General features: G+C 35.4%; 1 protein-coding gene and 1 long non-coding RNA gene across 2 annotated transcripts; both read right to left on the bottom strand.

The window, feature by feature from the left end:
- Positions 1–1,858: 1,858 nt before the first annotated feature.
- On the bottom strand, positions 1,859–3,074 carry LOC130471893 (uncharacterized). The gene is made up of 2 exons (XR_008932154.1): positions 2,502–3,074; positions 1,859–2,181 (listed from the first exon to the last, which is right to left on the bottom strand). It is a non-coding gene; the product is annotated as an uncharacterized lncRNA (long non-coding RNA).
- A 328-nt stretch (positions 3,075–3,402) lies between these two features.
- LOC110806240 (uncharacterized) lies at positions 3,403–14,876 on the bottom strand. Its single transcript, XM_022011881.2, has 22 exons — positions 14,625–14,876; positions 14,161–14,495; positions 13,176–13,279; positions 12,940–13,008; positions 12,755–12,815; positions 12,321–12,460; positions 11,007–11,196; positions 10,628–10,689; positions 10,411–10,499; positions 9,139–9,211; positions 8,883–8,942; positions 8,507–8,653; positions 8,380–8,418; positions 8,223–8,260; positions 7,494–7,580; positions 6,863–7,028; positions 6,455–6,532; positions 5,820–5,956; positions 5,666–5,739; positions 5,169–5,238; positions 4,606–4,671; positions 3,403–3,838 (listed from the first exon to the last, which is right to left on the bottom strand). Exons 1-22 carry the CDS (start codon positions 14,682–14,684, stop codon positions 3,704–3,706), a joined length of 2,280 nt encoding a protein of 759 aa, XP_021867573.1. The 5' UTR covers positions 14,685–14,876; the 3' UTR covers positions 3,403–3,703.
- Positions 14,877–17,871: the final 2,995 nt, after the last annotated feature.

Here is a 17,871-nt window from a genome sequence, read left to right as displayed (position 1 = left end):
TTTCTCTTTTTTATTTTTTTATTATTTTTTTTAGAGGAAAGCAGAGCTAGTGTATTAACCAAGGTGTACGGGATACTCCCGTGGTCCAATTTAAGTACAAGAATAATACACTCTCCATAAAATAGGCCAAAAGTGTAAATGGGCCAAGACCAATCGGTAGAAGGTACACCCGGTTGCACGTAGTTCTACGTACAACCAGTTCATTTTATATTTTTAACCCCTCAAAAGCATATTTTTATAGTTTAAAATTACATATTTACAAATTTAAATCACTTTTTACCGTTTTAAAGCACATTGTTACAGATGAAAAGCAAAGTTTGCAAGTAAAAGGAAATGAAAAATATATAAGTATGTGCTTTTAAATCGTTAATGTGCTTTTTAAGTATGTAATTGTGCTTTTAAGCCGTAAAAATATGTGCTTTTAACCCGGTTGCACGTAGAACTACATACAACCGGGTGTACCTTATAATTTGTGGGCCAAGACCCAAGTCCATGACCTAACATTATATAAACCCCTATAAATACTCATTTATGGGGAAGGTAAAGGGTTCTTCTCACTCTCACTCTCACTCTCACTCTCACTCCCTTTTATCTCTCTATACAATATATCAGTACTATTATTGGGTGTCGGAGACCCCGATCCGAGAACCTTCCCCGGGTTTGAGGTTCATCCTGCAGGAACGTATCTCCATGCTCAATATCTGAAGGCCCTACCACAAGGTCCAAACATCCAAGAGAAGGTCCAATAACTTACCCATGGGAGTAAGTTATGTACTAAGAGTATGTAGCAATCTACCATCATTAGTGTGTGAACAGAAATGAGAAATATTACTTGTGAATTGATCCAGCCCCTGATAAATATTTTCTCCGTTCCGCAATAGATACATCGTTTCTCATTTGGACACTATTCATTAACTAACTTTACAATTATTCCTTCACATTATATAAAAACAAACATAATCAAGTTGGATCTTGTTAAATTAGTATCAATGTGAGGATTCCAAATATCACTTTTTTATACTCCCTCCGTCCCGGAATACTCGCAACTTTTGACTGGACACGATTCTCAATACACAACTTTGACCATCAATATCTTTAACTACTCCGTACATATTATAAAAACTGATTAAAAACTTATAAAATATTAATATTTTGAAAATAATGTATTAAGATGAAGCCAACAATATATTACGAAGTATATATACTAACATTTGTTTTCATATAGCTGAATAGGGATGTCAGTGGGGCGGGTTTCGTGGGAGACCCGCCCCGCATCCGCCCCAAGTAGGCAGGGATGGAGGTAGGTTTGCGGGTGATGGGGCGGGGATGGGTATAAAAATCGTACTCGTCATGGGTGATGGGGCGGGGATGGGTATAAAAATCGTACTCGTCATGGGTGATGGGGCGGGTGTGGATTTTGTGTTGAACCCGCCCCATCCCCATCCGCCCCGCCCCATACCCACTCGCCCCGCTTCATACCCACCATGGGTGATGGGGTGATTGTGGATTTATTTGCACGTCTAGGTGATAATATTAATTTAGGTGAGATTTTTAAGTTTTTTGTTTGGATTTTTTGTTGTGAAGGGTATTTTTTTCGATTATATATGTTACTTTAGTCATAAGGTATTATTTCTAAAGTTAACTCTCATTACTCAGTATATATGACAAATGTTTGCTAAATAAGAAAAATTAGGCGGGTATTGGTGCGGGTATGAGTTAAGCACAAAGTTGGGGCCTCAACTTTTGAGTTTTTCACCCTTTAGGACCTACATCTTTTTTTTTCACCCTTTAGGACCTCTAACCAACTTTCCGGCAAGTTAACTCAAGGTAAACTCACCGTTAACCCACAACATGAATATAAAAATAAAAAATAAAAACATTTAAATGCATTTAAATAATTTCAGAACATTAAATGAAGGTAAAATCTCTCAAATTACACACAATATGACTGTTAAGGCTGGCTTGCTATAAAACTCTTCCTGTTACCATGTTTTTTATCAAACGGCAACACCAAATTGAAAAAAGTGTTCATCATCAAACACCTTAAAAAAATTTATAGTATTCACATCTGAAAGCATTCCAGTAATTTTGTCATCAACCAAAACCTTCATCTCATTTGTAATCAGGTGCATCAAGCAAGTTTTACAGCAATAATCAAGCATTTCCGCAACCATTTTACATCTGCAAAGAAAATAAATGACCCATTAATCAATGTTGTTTTGCCATTGTAATCGAAGGGTAAAAAATAGGATTTTAAGAACCATTGAACATAACCATTGAATACAAGCGAAAATTAAAATCAAACGCACAAGTAGAGAAATTAGTGAGAGGATCAAATCGGGTTATTTCGAGTTTAAATTGGACTTAGATCAATGCAAATATCAATTATTTACTTCAAACTGAAACATGATCTCAATTCAATTCAACCAAAAATATTCTCCCAATTTCAACCAACAAAACAAAAATCCAGAAAATAAGATGATAAGGACAGTGCAATATACCTAAGTAATGGCGGAAGAAGGGGCGTAAATCTGAAAGAGGACGGACATTGCCAAAGTTAAGCGCCGGAGGTTCAACGGCAATACCTTCAAAGAGACAATGCCTCGACGGAGAAGACCGAATTACAATTCAGAGTATTAGAATTTAGAAGGGTAAATGTGAAAGGTAAACCTTCGCATTGTTTAAGCGGAACAAATCATATGATGCCAAGTGTACTTTAACTAAGGAGACTAACCTTATAACCAAAGGGGACTAAACTTTCACACAATTGGGTTAATTTTGGCCGGAAATTGTATTATAGGTCCTTAACGGTGAAAAAAAAAGCTTCGGGTCCCAAACGGTGAAAAAATCAAAAGGTGAGACCCCAAATGTGTACTTAACTCGTGCGGGTATGGGGTGGGGATAAGAAAGGGATGGATACCCAGTTGGGTGATGGGGCAGGAATGAATTTTAGTTTATACCCATTGGGGCGGAGATGAGGATGAATTTTATTCCCGCCATGGGTGATGTGGCAGGGATGGAGATGAAAATTTTAGGTGGGGATGAGAATGGAGAGACCATATCCGCATCCGCCCCGCCCCATTGACATCCCTAAGCTGAAATAACATTGGGCTATTCTTTACCGGTTTTAAGATTCAACTTAGTGGGCCTAATCTTAATAAACTCATTTTTCTTAAAAAGAATGAAAATAAAGTGAAGAAAACATATCCTAATCCTACACTTGCAATTTTCATACAAGTACAAAATTATGCCAGCATAAAGCTAATATAATTTTTATGGGTTGCATAAACCATAAAATGCTAAAACATGCGTACAATAGTCAATAGGGGTCCTTTAGGTATTCCGGAGGAAGATAATTGGGGCAACAGATCATTCCCTTGCTTTGCTGGAAAAAGATCGCAAGGCCCCAGATCATAATATTTTATTGTTTTTGAAAGAACCCAGATCATAATATTATTGGTCTAGGAAAAAATCATTCATGTAACATTTTAACGTAAAAAACACTGCAACAAGAAATCACAGTGGCCGTTATACAAATATAAAACCCCAAAAAATAGAGGTTACAATACTTATACAACTATACAAATCAGGAGATCACTATGATTCACTTTCATGCGTTGGTTTGGTAGTATCTTCCCTCAAGAATCGAGACCTAAAGTTAAAAAGGCGACATGATGCGTGGTTTTCATCTAAATAACCTGATCTACCTTTGCTTCGCTAGTGCTTCAATATCAGACCCGACTTCAGCAACTTTTGTATCCTTGGAAGATTTTGCAGCTTTTGCAATGCCCTCAACATCAAAATCCAACGCTATTTGTTTCATAGAACCGTCAAGCATCTGCATCAAAATTCAATGCTATCAACAATGTACTGTATACTCGAAAGATGGGAAGGGGAGCGAACCAGCAAATCAAAATAAGTTATAACAGCATACACCAAAACGGCAAAACGTAATGCTAGACACGACAGCCACTGAATTCAGCAGCCAAAATGAATGCTTTCAAAAAGTCGCATAATTAATGCATAGGCACTGCCATACAGAATGTTAGTCTGAAACATCTTTATTGTATCACTCTTACTATTGCCACTAATTATACACAAACAACCCAACTCAAAGGAACTCATCAGAGCCCATATCCATCAACAGAAATATATTTGAACCGAGAAAGCACAAAAGAGACAACATATAACCTGTGAACAAGCCAGAATTATCTACACAAAAATTATTGGCGGGAAGAACGTTATTGGTGCGTGTACTAATAAGCCAATATATGACTATTAAGAGACAAAAGACTCCCAAATATTGCAAACAACAAACATTTCGCAAACTTGTAAAATGAGTGTACTACATGCATAAAGGTTTGGCAAGTAATGCGATTGGAAGAAAGCAAAATAAGAGATTTCAATACAATTATTCTGAAAAATTAAGCTGAAAAAGAGACCACATAAACATCCAAAAGACTTGCACATAAAAAAACTACAGGACATTATCCCTCCAGAAGCTCTACAGAGCTGGCAATAGTTAACGATTAAAAAACAACCTCTTAATATATAAATACCCCACCGGCACTCCAAAAACACGTACACACACAAAAAAGAACATACCAGTGATCCAATAGCAACCAGAGCACGAAACTTTGAATCCAGATCCAAATTTTCTGCTTCAGCAACCTGTAAACAGCGAAAAACCACTTTAAAGCAACACTTCTATATCGGCATACATCAACAACTTGCATGATCAGTTTATTAGCACAACAAATACTCCTCGATTCAAAATTTACTTTAAAGGTTAAGCACGCGGACTCTGGCTATTATGTTGGTACTTGGTAGTCAAAATTGACAAGTAATAGTGCGTTGGTATTTTTCTTCCGGAAGCAATTTCCAATTCAAAAGGCAGCAGACAAAAAATTGTGGAAAAAGAAAATTAGTCAAGTGAAGGGTGAAACAGAACAAGTAAATTAGTCTATCCTAATTGGTGGGAATTCCTTTATCCTTCAAAAAATAATTCACAAAAGATTAGCTTCACTCTGGCCAGAGCACCACAGTACTGAGAGTTAGGTTGTTCAAGCCTTGTGTCCCTCCATTACTGTTATAATTATACTGTTTTACTCATGAACACAAAAGCAACTTGATACATAGGGCTGCTGAAAGGAACCAAAGGATTCTACCTCAAGAGCAGCTGATAAAACTTGTGATTGCCCTTCTTCATCTTTCTTTTCAATCAACAGCACAGCAAAACTGTAAAAGTGACAATTACAAAGGTTAGACAACATGATTTTATTGTTCCAGTCACACAGAAACCCTGAAATTACAATGATCTATAAATATAATGCATGAACACTAAACAAATTCTGACTTCAAGCTGTCTCAAGAACCCAATTTCTAATACTTGAACTAGCTATAAGCAGAACAGCAAAATGAACTTTGATGCAAGTCAATCTACAACTAAAATCGATCAAATGGAAGTGGGAACAGAAATGAACAGGATACTCTAATCCATTAAATAACAAATTATGGAAAAGTATCATTATCCACACTTAGATGCTTGGGGAGGTCCCCCGTCAACAGCTCAAGCACGGGGAGAGAGAAAAAGAGAGAACTAAGGTGGAAGAATATGTGAAAATAAGGAGTAATAGTGTAATACAAAAAGATGGAAAATACTTACTTGAGAATTAATGTGGAATAAGCAAGTTGTACATTCTTATTAGATGTGTAACAACCAGAAAATGCATCAAGTATCTGCAAGACCGGGCAATAACAGAAGAATGTCAACCAACGTCACCATCAAATGTGCCGTTTGGAGAATGGAAGAGACAAACCTCACTACGATGAAATTGAAGCCACTGATGGAAACCAGTGTTCTTAAATAGATTGTTTAATGCACGAAGACCAGTTAAAATATTCGCCGGAATCACTGGACTCATCGTAACTTTCTTGATCAACTCCATTAGTGCATCTGGACAGACCAATATATACACAGTAAGCATTCACTTACATTTCTGCTACAAAGTGAAGGGTGAAAACACTGACAAAATGAAAAGTCGAGGTAAGGGAGAACTGGAAAGGAAAGGGCATCAATTATCTTTATACATCAGTAAGCTATATAGACACATATGAACTAGGTTCTGCGTAGCTGCCTGCCGCATAGAGCTTTTAATTACTGGCTCAAGAAATCACCAAGAGAAAGAATGAATAATTTATTTTCTATTCCAAAAACCGTACAGCTTGGATACTGAGTTCTGAGCAATTTTTTAAAAAATGTACTGCTGGGAAAAAAAGTTGTGTCAATGATTTTTATCTTGCTGAATATTGTGCTCATGGCACTTTCACGTGAATATCACTCCTTGGTGTCCCATTGAGTCATTAACTCCTATAATGATATACTCTATGTCTATATCTCAGAGTATAAATAATAAATAAAACCAAAGTAATTAAGGAAAGAAGTTGGAAGTACCATTTCCATTGTTTATAAGTTTGAGCAATTTAGAAGCTCCATCAGGGTGCAAAATCATCATTCGCAGGATGTCAATAACTGCAAATAATGGAAACAAAGATGAGAAGACACAGATCCCATAACCAGAAAATGGCATACGTTTAGTGTGAAATTCATAAGGATAATACGCTGCAGAACTGAGTTCGAGTTTAGAATGACAACTAGCATATGCATTACAGAGTTCATGTTTAGAAGGACAACCAGCATATATGAGCATGCAGTTTCAAGATTCTGCAATAATGACAGAAAATCATGTACAAAAACAAAATTAATGCTCACAGCTGAAAGATGATAAAGAACAATCCAGAGTACTGTTGAGCAGCAAAATATAGATAATGAAGAAGATGACACATCTTTCAGCAAACAGACCTGGAAAAATCATGGATAATGGCCATGAGTTCAGCAATTTTAACAGCAACTCAATGTCTACATCTGCAAAATTGCTACTGTGATAACGTGATGTATCTTTCAAAATCTTTAACACAGCACCAATTCTAGACGTTTCCACTTCTGTACATGACAGCTGGGTCTGGTCCTTCAAATGGGAACAGGAACAAATCATTCAGAATATGTATTACGAAGCCAAATTCAAATAAGTAAGCAAAATAGAACCACAATGAAACCAAAACAAGTCACAACAATGCTACAAGTTTTAGCCGATTATCAATCTGTCAACAAATTAATATTACAACCATCATGTATAAGTTTCCTCATTAGTTCTCACTAATCCATAAGAGATACTCTGCAATATACTCGTGTTGGATCTTGTTCGATTTTTCAATGTATATTTCTGTGATACTAACAATGTATATTATATTTGTTCGGAAATGGGTACATTAACGGTTTAAGACGTGTCTTAAAGACTGTATAAGTCGAATGGTTCAATCTTTTAGGGACGAAGAGAGTATATGTTGCCTAGAAAGCATAAAATGTCAACCATAATAAATATAAAGGCAGATATGGCACCAGAATAAGTAAGGAAGATATGTGAAACACCTACCTTGTCTGCGAGAAGAGCATTGTTAAATTCAGACATCTTTTTCAGAATCCCGTCAAATTGGGCCACGTCAAACACTAAGACTCCTTTCTGCAAAAAGAACATTTAAGAATATTAATCCTCTGTAAGGGTTCAGGAACTCTCAAATGTTAAAACAGACTCTTGGATTTCCAAAGACATGCACTTTTGACCAGCATTGTTAGCAAAAGAAGAAATTCTAAAAGGGTTGTCATTCTGCAGATTGTTCAGCAATTTAGTAGTAGAATATGTGTACTCAACAAACTTTTTAGCTTCAAATTAGCACCATATTCAAGAATTGCTGGAGTACTAGTTCCAGTTTTTCCTCAAGAGAAATTGATAAATCCCATGACCAGACTATCTGATACATCCTACTGCTGAGTGCTAACTCGCCAAAACAACATTGACACTTCCCAATATAAGGATCTTGATGAAAAACTACTAATATGAGTAATGAAGATAATATTTAAAATTTGAGACGTTATTATCAACATGGAAATCCGAGATACAATCAATATATCCATCCATGAGTGGACAATAATGCATATCTACAAAATTTATTCCTTGATTGATTTTGCATGACCAATGGATGGCAGAAAGGGAAAAGTTTTCTTAATCTGCATTATAAGTTTTCCTTTCTTTTCCTAGGAAATGAATCTGGCATCAGATTGCTCAAAAACACCATAAATGTCAAAAAGAATAGCATAAGCATACCTTGGGGATATGCTTGAAAGTAGGTTTAGTAGAAATAGCTGTCAATTGAAGGCAAAGTTTACGTCAGTAAGCCTAAAAACTAATAATTCAGGACCTTAAGCTCTAAAACTTGTCATGATTATCAACTGCAAATCAAATTTACAACAGAAGCGCATACCAGGTTTAGAAGACGTATCCCCAGGTATATAGGCATTGGCTGTAACACACCACAAAGTAAATATATTATATAAAGTGATATTAAGATTGCTACTGTTCAAGCAAAAAGAAAAAGATATTCAACTTACATCCAGTGTAAGGATCGCGGAATGATGGATCAAAAGAAAATGCCTTTTGACCAGTGTTCTCTAGAATGAAATCAACAACTTGCTGGCGATAAGAAATTGGAAGATTCTCCTTAAGAAGCCACTTATCAGCAGTGTCAAATGGATTATCTACAGGAAAATCAACAGATGTCATTGAAACGTAAAATCATGGTGAAGCAGGGAATCATAAAAAAAAACAAAATCTGACAAAGAATTGAAACATGTGACTGCATACTCTGATACTCTAACAAGATACTTACGGCTACAAGCCTACAACAATGCCACTGACAGATAAAAGAAACATGACGTCTAGACTAACCATCAAAGAAGCTTCGATATCCAAAAACTAAAAAGATACCTGATCGATTATAAGGCAGCTTACGAATAGGCTCCCCGTCTCCAATATCAACATCAAACACTAGACACAAAATATACACAAAAATGAGAAGGTAAACAAACAAATGCAAATTAGATAACACGCAGCATAAGAAGTTCAACAGCTCATTTCGCCAACACTTGTCAACAAATCTTAGATGAATATCAAAACAGCAGATGGTAATTAGTCCAGCATTCAACATAGCTACGGTTTTATTTTCCAACCAAAAGCTACTCACCATGATCATACTCCTTTCCATCAAGTACAGGGCGCTTAAGGCCATCCCCGGGTCCATCAACAACCTCACCAATCTGAGAAGAAACTTCATACATGTTAGCAACAAAAGAATGGACAAGCAAAGAGAACAACAACAACAACAACAACAACAAAGCCTTAGTCCCAAAAAAATTTGGGGTCGGCTAACATGAAGGACAAGCAAAGAGAAATAACAAAATAATCCTCTACGTATATATGTTCATTGAGGAAAATGATACGGAATTGGTGATAAACGTTTGATATCCAACAGCATAACCACTAGCAAAATTACACATGGTACACAACAACATAATGATAATGGCCACAGAATTGATCTCCATCAAAGTCAAAAGCTAAAACAACAAAATCTAATAGCAGGTTTTTGGGCCTTAAAAGTTAAATAGCTCAGCAAGAACGGCATTCACATCGGTAATTCTCAGAAGTAGAACTGAGTCAGAGAGCCAACAAGACTATCATTAGCACCCAAATAGACAGAAACCAAGACTTCTACAAAGGTATTATCACCAACTAGACAACCAACAAGGCACAGAAAGCCCCAAGAGACTAAAAGGCTAATACTAATGACAAGATGAACGAACAATAGCTTACAGTGCATTTGGCATATCAATGTGGGATTTCAACTATTATTTTTTTTAAATCTATAATCGTGTTTAGATATGGGTTTAATGTAATTATCTGGCAGACAACAATAAACTTCTTAAAATGAAATCTGACAAGCAAATTTTGATTTTTATCACACAAAAGCTGGAAACTGAAAACCCAGTGGTATCGAATGAGACCATAGGAATTTACAGTTCCAAACTTGCACCCCACCACCAAGTTCATAGACTCTACAAATTACATGACCATAAAAAACGGGAATTCACAACAACAAACAGATCTAAAACGAATTATAACCAGAACTAATATGATAACCCTCCGTATTTTATTAGGGGGTTACATTTCTATTTTTGGCAAGTTTTTTACCCACTCCCAAATTATTTAATATATCTTACTTTTCTATGGGGACACCACTCCACTACAATAAACTCCCTCTCTACTTTGATTAAAATACTTTTCCCACCATCTTTTTCTATTTGTTTATTACTCCCCTCCCCCACTTGCTTTATTATTTATATTACATTCAACTCTCATTTCTTAATCTTGTGGCAGTCAACATGTAACTCCTAAAAAAATACGGAGGGAGTATAAAGAAAGAAAGAAAAGTATCAAACAGGGGCACAGTTTACAATACTTTATCCCACTTGTACTCTTTCATGTTCCAAGAATATGCAACACCGTTGTCTCCTTCCCTGACAACCTTTGTTTGTCCGTCACTTGTACCTGGAAAATGGGAGAATAAATAAGATATGTCCAAATTCAAACCAAAATCAAAATAGCAAGAATCATACTGATGATGTGGCAAAGTGCAAGCACTGCCAATTTTATATAAGAACTACAAGCATCCAAACCTGGAGCTTGTAAAGAATCCAATCCGGGTAATTCTTCTAATTTCAAGCCTCCAACTCTCTTTCTGACACCAACAAGAATAACTTTGAATTAGTCCTGATGGGGAGATGGTGATTCTTCAGTATAACATATAGAATACATATAATCATGATTTCACAAAAACAAACCATTCTCTGAATGGACGGGGAAAAAAAAAAAAAAATATATTAGCCTACTGCATAATGCTGTCATTTTCATGTACAAAGATCTGTTTCCAGGGTTTTCCAAATATCGCACTGACGGGCATAAGCATCAAAGGCGTGGATATCAATTTATTATTATTATACAAGCTAAGAAAGTGTCCTAGAATTACAAGGTATATTGAAATGTAGGCTCATATACCTACTGATCTTGTAACTAGAAAGTTGTGACAAATATGAATCGCGCTCCATAGGATCTGCTATTCTATCTGCATGTGTTGTCCAGATGCGCACTACTCCATCTGAACATGCTGTAACAAGATCCCCATTTTCCAAGAACTTGACATCCCAAACACATCCAGGATGCTCAATACTTTGAACACATACACCATCTGCACAAGGATGTTTTTTTCTTCATAAATTGATGACAAAAAAGCATAGATGTATCCAAAATTGTTTCAGAAAATGCTAGTTACGGCGTATCAGGTGCAGAGCAGGCGAGACAGCATGATGCAGCAGCGCGAAATATTCAAAGGTCATCATTGAGAAATTGATTATTTTCAATAATGAAAGAGCTAGTGCATAAACCAAATGTCACAATAAAAAATGAACAGTTAATCTACAAAACATTAGTCATTCAATTCCTATAATAATAAACAAAACCTCCACCACGAATATACAAATCAGAAAGCAAGCAAAACTAAGACAAATTATCAATCCAGAAGTAGCAATTACATTGATTACGTAACATTCGAGAACATTCTTACGGAGTTACAGGATGAGATAAGGATGCCTCTAACCCATCCTGCACAGAACCCTGGGCCGGATGAGATAAGTACGTCCTTAACCCAGCCTACACGGAGCCCTGTGTTAAGGAAAGTTCCAAATGGAAACGAGGAAACACAGTGCCAATGATCCACATCAAAACTTTTCCCTAAATTGTGAATTAACTAATTAAGTGCATGGCATCTATACCACTACCCAACTAGCTAAAGGTGCACGAACCAAGAACTCTATGAGCTCCTGCCTTTAGCCAATTGGAAAACAATGTGACAAAACTTTGTCTAATGAACAAGTTTATATCCAACCACACAAAAGATGATGCCAAAATAAGATCTCAAATGTTGGTTTGAATATAAAGACTGACTCTTTTCCATCTAGTTCACCAATATCTCCATCACACAAAAAACTAAAAATGGTCCACCCTTCCTCTTTAGGATGTCCTACTAAAATTGTCTACTTACTTAACGTGATCAAAAGTGAGTCAGTTACCCACATAATTCAGTCTACACCACACAATTCAAGAGTGATACTTTATATTCAATATGTAGTTCATAAAAAAGAAGCATGTATTTGATCAAGAAAGTATATTCAATATGTCCTTAAAGCCAGAGAGATGATCCAAGAGCTGTAACTGCTAGATATAAATAGCAAGGGAAGAACAAGGCATAAATCTACTTCCAGAAATATAAAATGGCTTTATGAAGTGAACCACAGTAAGAGAGAGTAAACCGACCTTTCCATATCTTTGTCGAGCAATCTTCACTGCCACTAGCAATATGACCAGAGACATGTGAATCAACAGAATATACGATTGATGTGTGACCAACCATCTCCATCAGAACTTGACCCGTCAAGGCCCAGAGTCGCACAGAGCTAAAAAGAATATAATAATCCACCATTAAATGGGAACCACCCAACCAACATAACTCTTGGTTTATTATAGAAAATTGAAGGGTAGAAAAGGCTGGTAAAGAGCTAGGGAAGTACAAAAGATCAAATGGATAAACATTTATCCAGTAGAATGAAGCTTTGACGTAGGACATGCTTCAGTTGTCTAATACAATATTAGGATAGAACAGTAACTTGTAGTCTATTACATGAATACATTCAACTGATACAAGTAGAAATAAGCACGAGAAAGAGGAACAAGCAAAGAAACCTTCTTACCCATCATGGGAAGCAGAGAGTACTCCTAAATCTGACATAGCAGCCAGACCTCGTACAGTATCTGTAAAGTTCATGGAAATCATAAGTACAGGAATGATAACAGCTGAGAAGTGATAATCTCTTTTTTTCTGATAATCAAGCCGATAAGTTTCATGTGGAATGGTGTATAACAATTAACAACTAACCACTATGTCCAATAAACGTGTGTACACATGTTTTTCCCTTCCACAGTTTAAGGGTTGTGTCACTGGATCCTGGAGTTTCACAGACAAGAAAATGAAAGTTAGACAAAAAGCTCATGACATTTGTGGCAATCTATTGCTGATCATGCGCAGCACACACACATGCGGCAATCTATTGCTGATCATTGGAAAGTACCATTGCATTTAGATAAATGCCACACACACAAACACAAACACACCTGTGGCCAGCTCGCCTGAGGGTAGCTTCATAACAGCTTGTACTGGAGCATTATGAGCCTCCCAGGACTCCACAGCCTTCCCATTTCTCCATCGTTTTAAAGTGCTAGAAAATGTGGCAGAAAGAAGAACATAAGTAAGAAATTTGGATTGCTAAATACTGTCACCACAACTTTTATATTTTTTGGCAGATGACCAGACTGTTACAAATACAAATTGCTATACGGTATATTAAAACCGTGATATGTTTCACACTTCTCCCATACCTACTTGTCTAGTGATATCAGTTCAAGAGGAAAACCAACAACTTGGTTACAAGTACAAAAATGGACCAGAAACGATACCCATGCACCCTTAACTATACTCACTTCTTTGTTAGCATGTTGTAACTCCCATCTAAAAAGGACCTGTGGCTACCTAACAACACAGCATAATATTGTCATACTAATCCCCAAGATCAACTACTCCCACCACCCCAATATAATAGGAAACATTTGACTTTCTTAATCAGCCCATACAACGTTTGATTTTTATTGTTCACTGCTACCAGCAAGAAAAACACATACTAAAAAGATCTTCCTGTTAATGTATTCCTAGGAAACCACATCCTCAAAAAGATCCTCTTATTAATGTACTTATGTATTCCTAGGAAACCACATACTAAAAAAGATATTCCTACTAAGATAAACCTAGAGAGAGTGTTCTTTACAACTTTAAATCACAAATCAATACTTCATATATTACTTCGAAGAGTAAACACTCCACAGTTATTGACCAGGACACTGCTGATTATTTTTAATAGAATTTCACTCTTCCTGTCCACTGCTTAATGCAGCACTAACCAGAACAATCGAAAATCTAACAGCATAACAAACATTTTGAACAATCTAAATACTAACAACATTACAAAGACTAAGAACAATCAAAATTGCTAGTATAAACATTATCAACACAACGTTCAAAAACAGAAGCATAGATATAATATACCAATCCACGGATGAAGTGATAATATCGCGATCATCCAAAGCAATTCCGGTGACCTGCATTTGATGACCCCTCAAAACATGGACTCTCTCGCCACTCTTTACGTCCCACACCATCACCAAAGTATCCATCCCACCGGACACAATCCCACCTTCAGGAAACTCATCATTCGGAGAAATCCACGCAAGCGGGCCGACAAAACTAGTGTGTCCAACCATAATCTTCGGCGACTCCCGCACTCTATACTTGTTCGCCGGATCAACCGACCAAAATCTGACAGTTCTGTCCCTGGACGACGTCACAATTCCCGCATTGTCGCAAACACAAATTCCCCTAACCTAGAATTCAATCGCAATCATATTAACATCCCGCGTCAATTAGGGTTTTCATTTCCGATCATTGCAGTTGGGAATTATCAAATTTAAGCAACAGAAATTGGAAATAAAGTGAGAAAGGGATGAACTTACGTCGTCTTCGTGACCTCGAAGTTCGGTGCTAAGTTGAAACTCTTGGAAATCGATCTCCATGGAAATTGAGTTTTTCTTTCACTGAGAAAATGCTGCTAGCCTGCTAGTAATAGTAGAATGTGTTTGGAGAGAGGATTTTAAGATGTGATTAAATTGAGAAATGGCGACTAAAATTATGTGGGAAGTTTAGGAGACTTGAGCAGGGAGAAACGTAAAGAAGTTCTCTATGGAACATGAACCGGAACATGAACCGGTGTACACAAACAACGTAGCCCATTACTTGTTTTAGTTTCTTTTGGTTTTAGGCAAACCGACCACAAATGCGATGTAAATTACGATTTCAAAGGGATTCGAATATGAGAATCGTGTGTATAAACCCTCAGTCTTCTATTAGGCCAACAAGTCATTAGCGTAATCTATTACGGACTATTTGTTTTTTAGATGCTATACTCCATTATTGGTTGACAGCTAGGGAGCGTAATCTATTACGGACTATTTGTTTTTTTACAAACTTTTATATAAGGCGGTCTTACACAAAAGACCACATTGATGTCCTATAAGTTAAGCAATTAAATCAATTAGTTAAACACTTGAACTAATTAGTTAAGCACTGAAACAAATTAGTTAGACAATGAAAATAATTAGTTAAGCACTAGAACTAATTAGTTAACCAATAGAACCAATTAGTTAAACAATCAAAGTGGTCTTTCCGGTAAGGCGGTTTTATACAAAAGTTGCCGTTGTTTTTTAGATGCTATACTCCATTATTTGTTGACAGCTAGGGAAATAGCCTTTTAGCACGAGAGTTGTATGGATGTAATCTTTGAAAATGATTTAGGTGGACCGTGAACTCATTATGAAAGCATAGTGATGTGTAATACTTCGTATTTCATAAGGAGGTGTGTCAAAATCAATCGATGAGTGTATCAAAATCAATTTTCGCAATCTTAATCTAATTTTGTGTTGATTAGTTAGACCGGTATAAAAAACGGTGGCGCCATGTATTTTTGTAAAAAAAATGTATTTCATATAAGATATAATTTTTTGTTTTTTTACAGGCTCGTTTTGTTATAATTAGAGAAATACAAATATGTCTATTTAAACTATTTAAACAAAGGGTATACAATGTATAATGTTATTCATTTGTGTTTGGGCTTATGGTTATCGATATTATTAAATTTTAGGGGGGTAACTAGTGTTATTGGCCCGGGCGGTGCTATGGTTATTTATACGATTTTTGAAATTATTTTAAAAAAATCACTGATATATATTGTAAATTTCATTATACTGGGGAGTATAAGGTTTTTTGATTGAGTGAGTAAGTTCCAAAAAAAAAAAGGAGTTTTCCTTCATTTTTTTCTTATATTATTTAAGAACTAAGATTGTTTTACGAATTTTTTTAGTAATTTACTTGATTTGTATAAAATTTGATTTTTTATATTTCACTTATACGATACGGAGTACCATATAAGAAATTTCTTAAATTACAAATTGTACCTTGAGTTATAAACCTTTTTAGGGACAAAACATATATAATAGGCTAGCCGGCCAAAAAGTAAAATGTTTATTCCCTATTGGTTGTTTTCACATAAGTAACCCCATGGGATTAAAATTTAAATCTAAAATAGCAACCCCACATGAAATTTAAAATTTTAGACCAATCACAACCAAGGGTTTCATACCCTTAGGATATATATATGTAGCCTTTTCGATTTTCTATTACCTATTTTTAACAATTTCATGTATTATTTGAATAACTTCAAAAAAAAAACTTATAAAGTATAATTTTATTATTATTAATGGTTACTCTATGTTAACATTGATAGCGCTTTTTTTAAAAAAAAAAACATAAATTGATGAATTGGAGTGATGGTTAAAACTTTAAATCAATGAAAGTAAGGTCATGAGTTCGAGCATTGATACCAACATTTTTTTTGGGTGAGTTAGCATATGTACAATGTGTGTCATACCATGTCCTTTTCCAAGTAATAGTGAAACATGGAGAAATGTCATGCATGTCTTGAAGATTTAATAATATATACTCCGTAAATATATACATGTCCAATTGTCCACTTTGCAGCTCATTTCAATTTTACTTTGTAGGACTGTTGATAAATTTTAATTAAGAGATTGTTGATGATTTACTTTTGTTGTGTTTCTTTGTAAGAAAGATTGAAAGACGAATCTTAAATTCTTTCGTAAAAAATAGTGGAAGACGAATTCAAATTTTCTCTTATCTAATGGATAAACCAAATTAACCAATAAATAGAATAAAAACAAAAAGAATGTAAAATAAAAACTAGCTAGCTTATCAAGAAAGCCAAAACTAAGTTCCTCGATGATTTTTTTTTAACATGGAAAGCAAATTGATTCTAGGATAACGAAGTTCTACTTACTTGCGCCAAAAAACCTTGCCAAAAGAAATAAGGGCCCAATAATGAAAAGGAGTAAAACCCTTCACAATAACGACGAAGCAAACCAAAAATCAAGCTTCTTGAGGAAGCAGTTTCATTGAAATTTGATTTGAGCGTAAGACGACGAGATAAAGACAGAGAGGCTAAATAAGACAAATGGAAAATGATAAGAACACATTTGAAGATCCCCCTATTCGTGTATAGTTTTCATCTTACAAACGAGTGTAAATATTACATTTTATGTACATAGTTATATGCTAAAATCTAACTTAATGTGCTGGTTCTCAATTTAATAGGTAAAATGTTGAAAGTGAATAATTGATTTTTTTTTTTTTTATAACATGGTAAGGGAATGAATAACGAGGGTGATAGATCCCTAATTCTCATTTTAACATCAAATACACTAACAAAAATATAAGTTACAAGCTACAGTAGGTCACTAATTTCTACTCCCTCCGTCCCTTTTTGTTCTTTACATTTTGTATTATGCGTGCTTAACGACTAACAATATGGATTGAGATTCTTTCTGTTTTTATTTAAACAATGCAAATTACATTTATTTATAATGTTTTCACTTTTACCCAAAATCTGACGATGGGAAAATGTGAAAATTTTAATGCATCAATGGAAAAGTGTGAGAAATTAAATGACTCAATGAATTTCATTGGTTAAAATTATTATTTGGCACAAATTTTGACATAATATTAAGACACTAATGTGATAATATAAAAGGAAAGGTTCTCGATGTAAAGAATAAAATGGGACACTCTAAACGGAGTACTTAAAAAACAAAAGGGGGTGGAGGGAGTAGAACCTATAACATTTCAATTTTA

Source organism: Spinacia oleracea, chromosome 4 (genome assembly GCF_020520425.1).
Source record: "Spinacia oleracea cultivar Varoflay chromosome 4, BTI_SOV_V1, whole genome shotgun sequence".
In the NCBI taxonomy this organism is placed as follows: Eukaryota; Viridiplantae; Streptophyta; class Magnoliopsida; order Caryophyllales; family Amaranthaceae; genus Spinacia; species Spinacia oleracea.
This window is presented reverse-complemented; position numbering and strand designations above follow the sequence as displayed.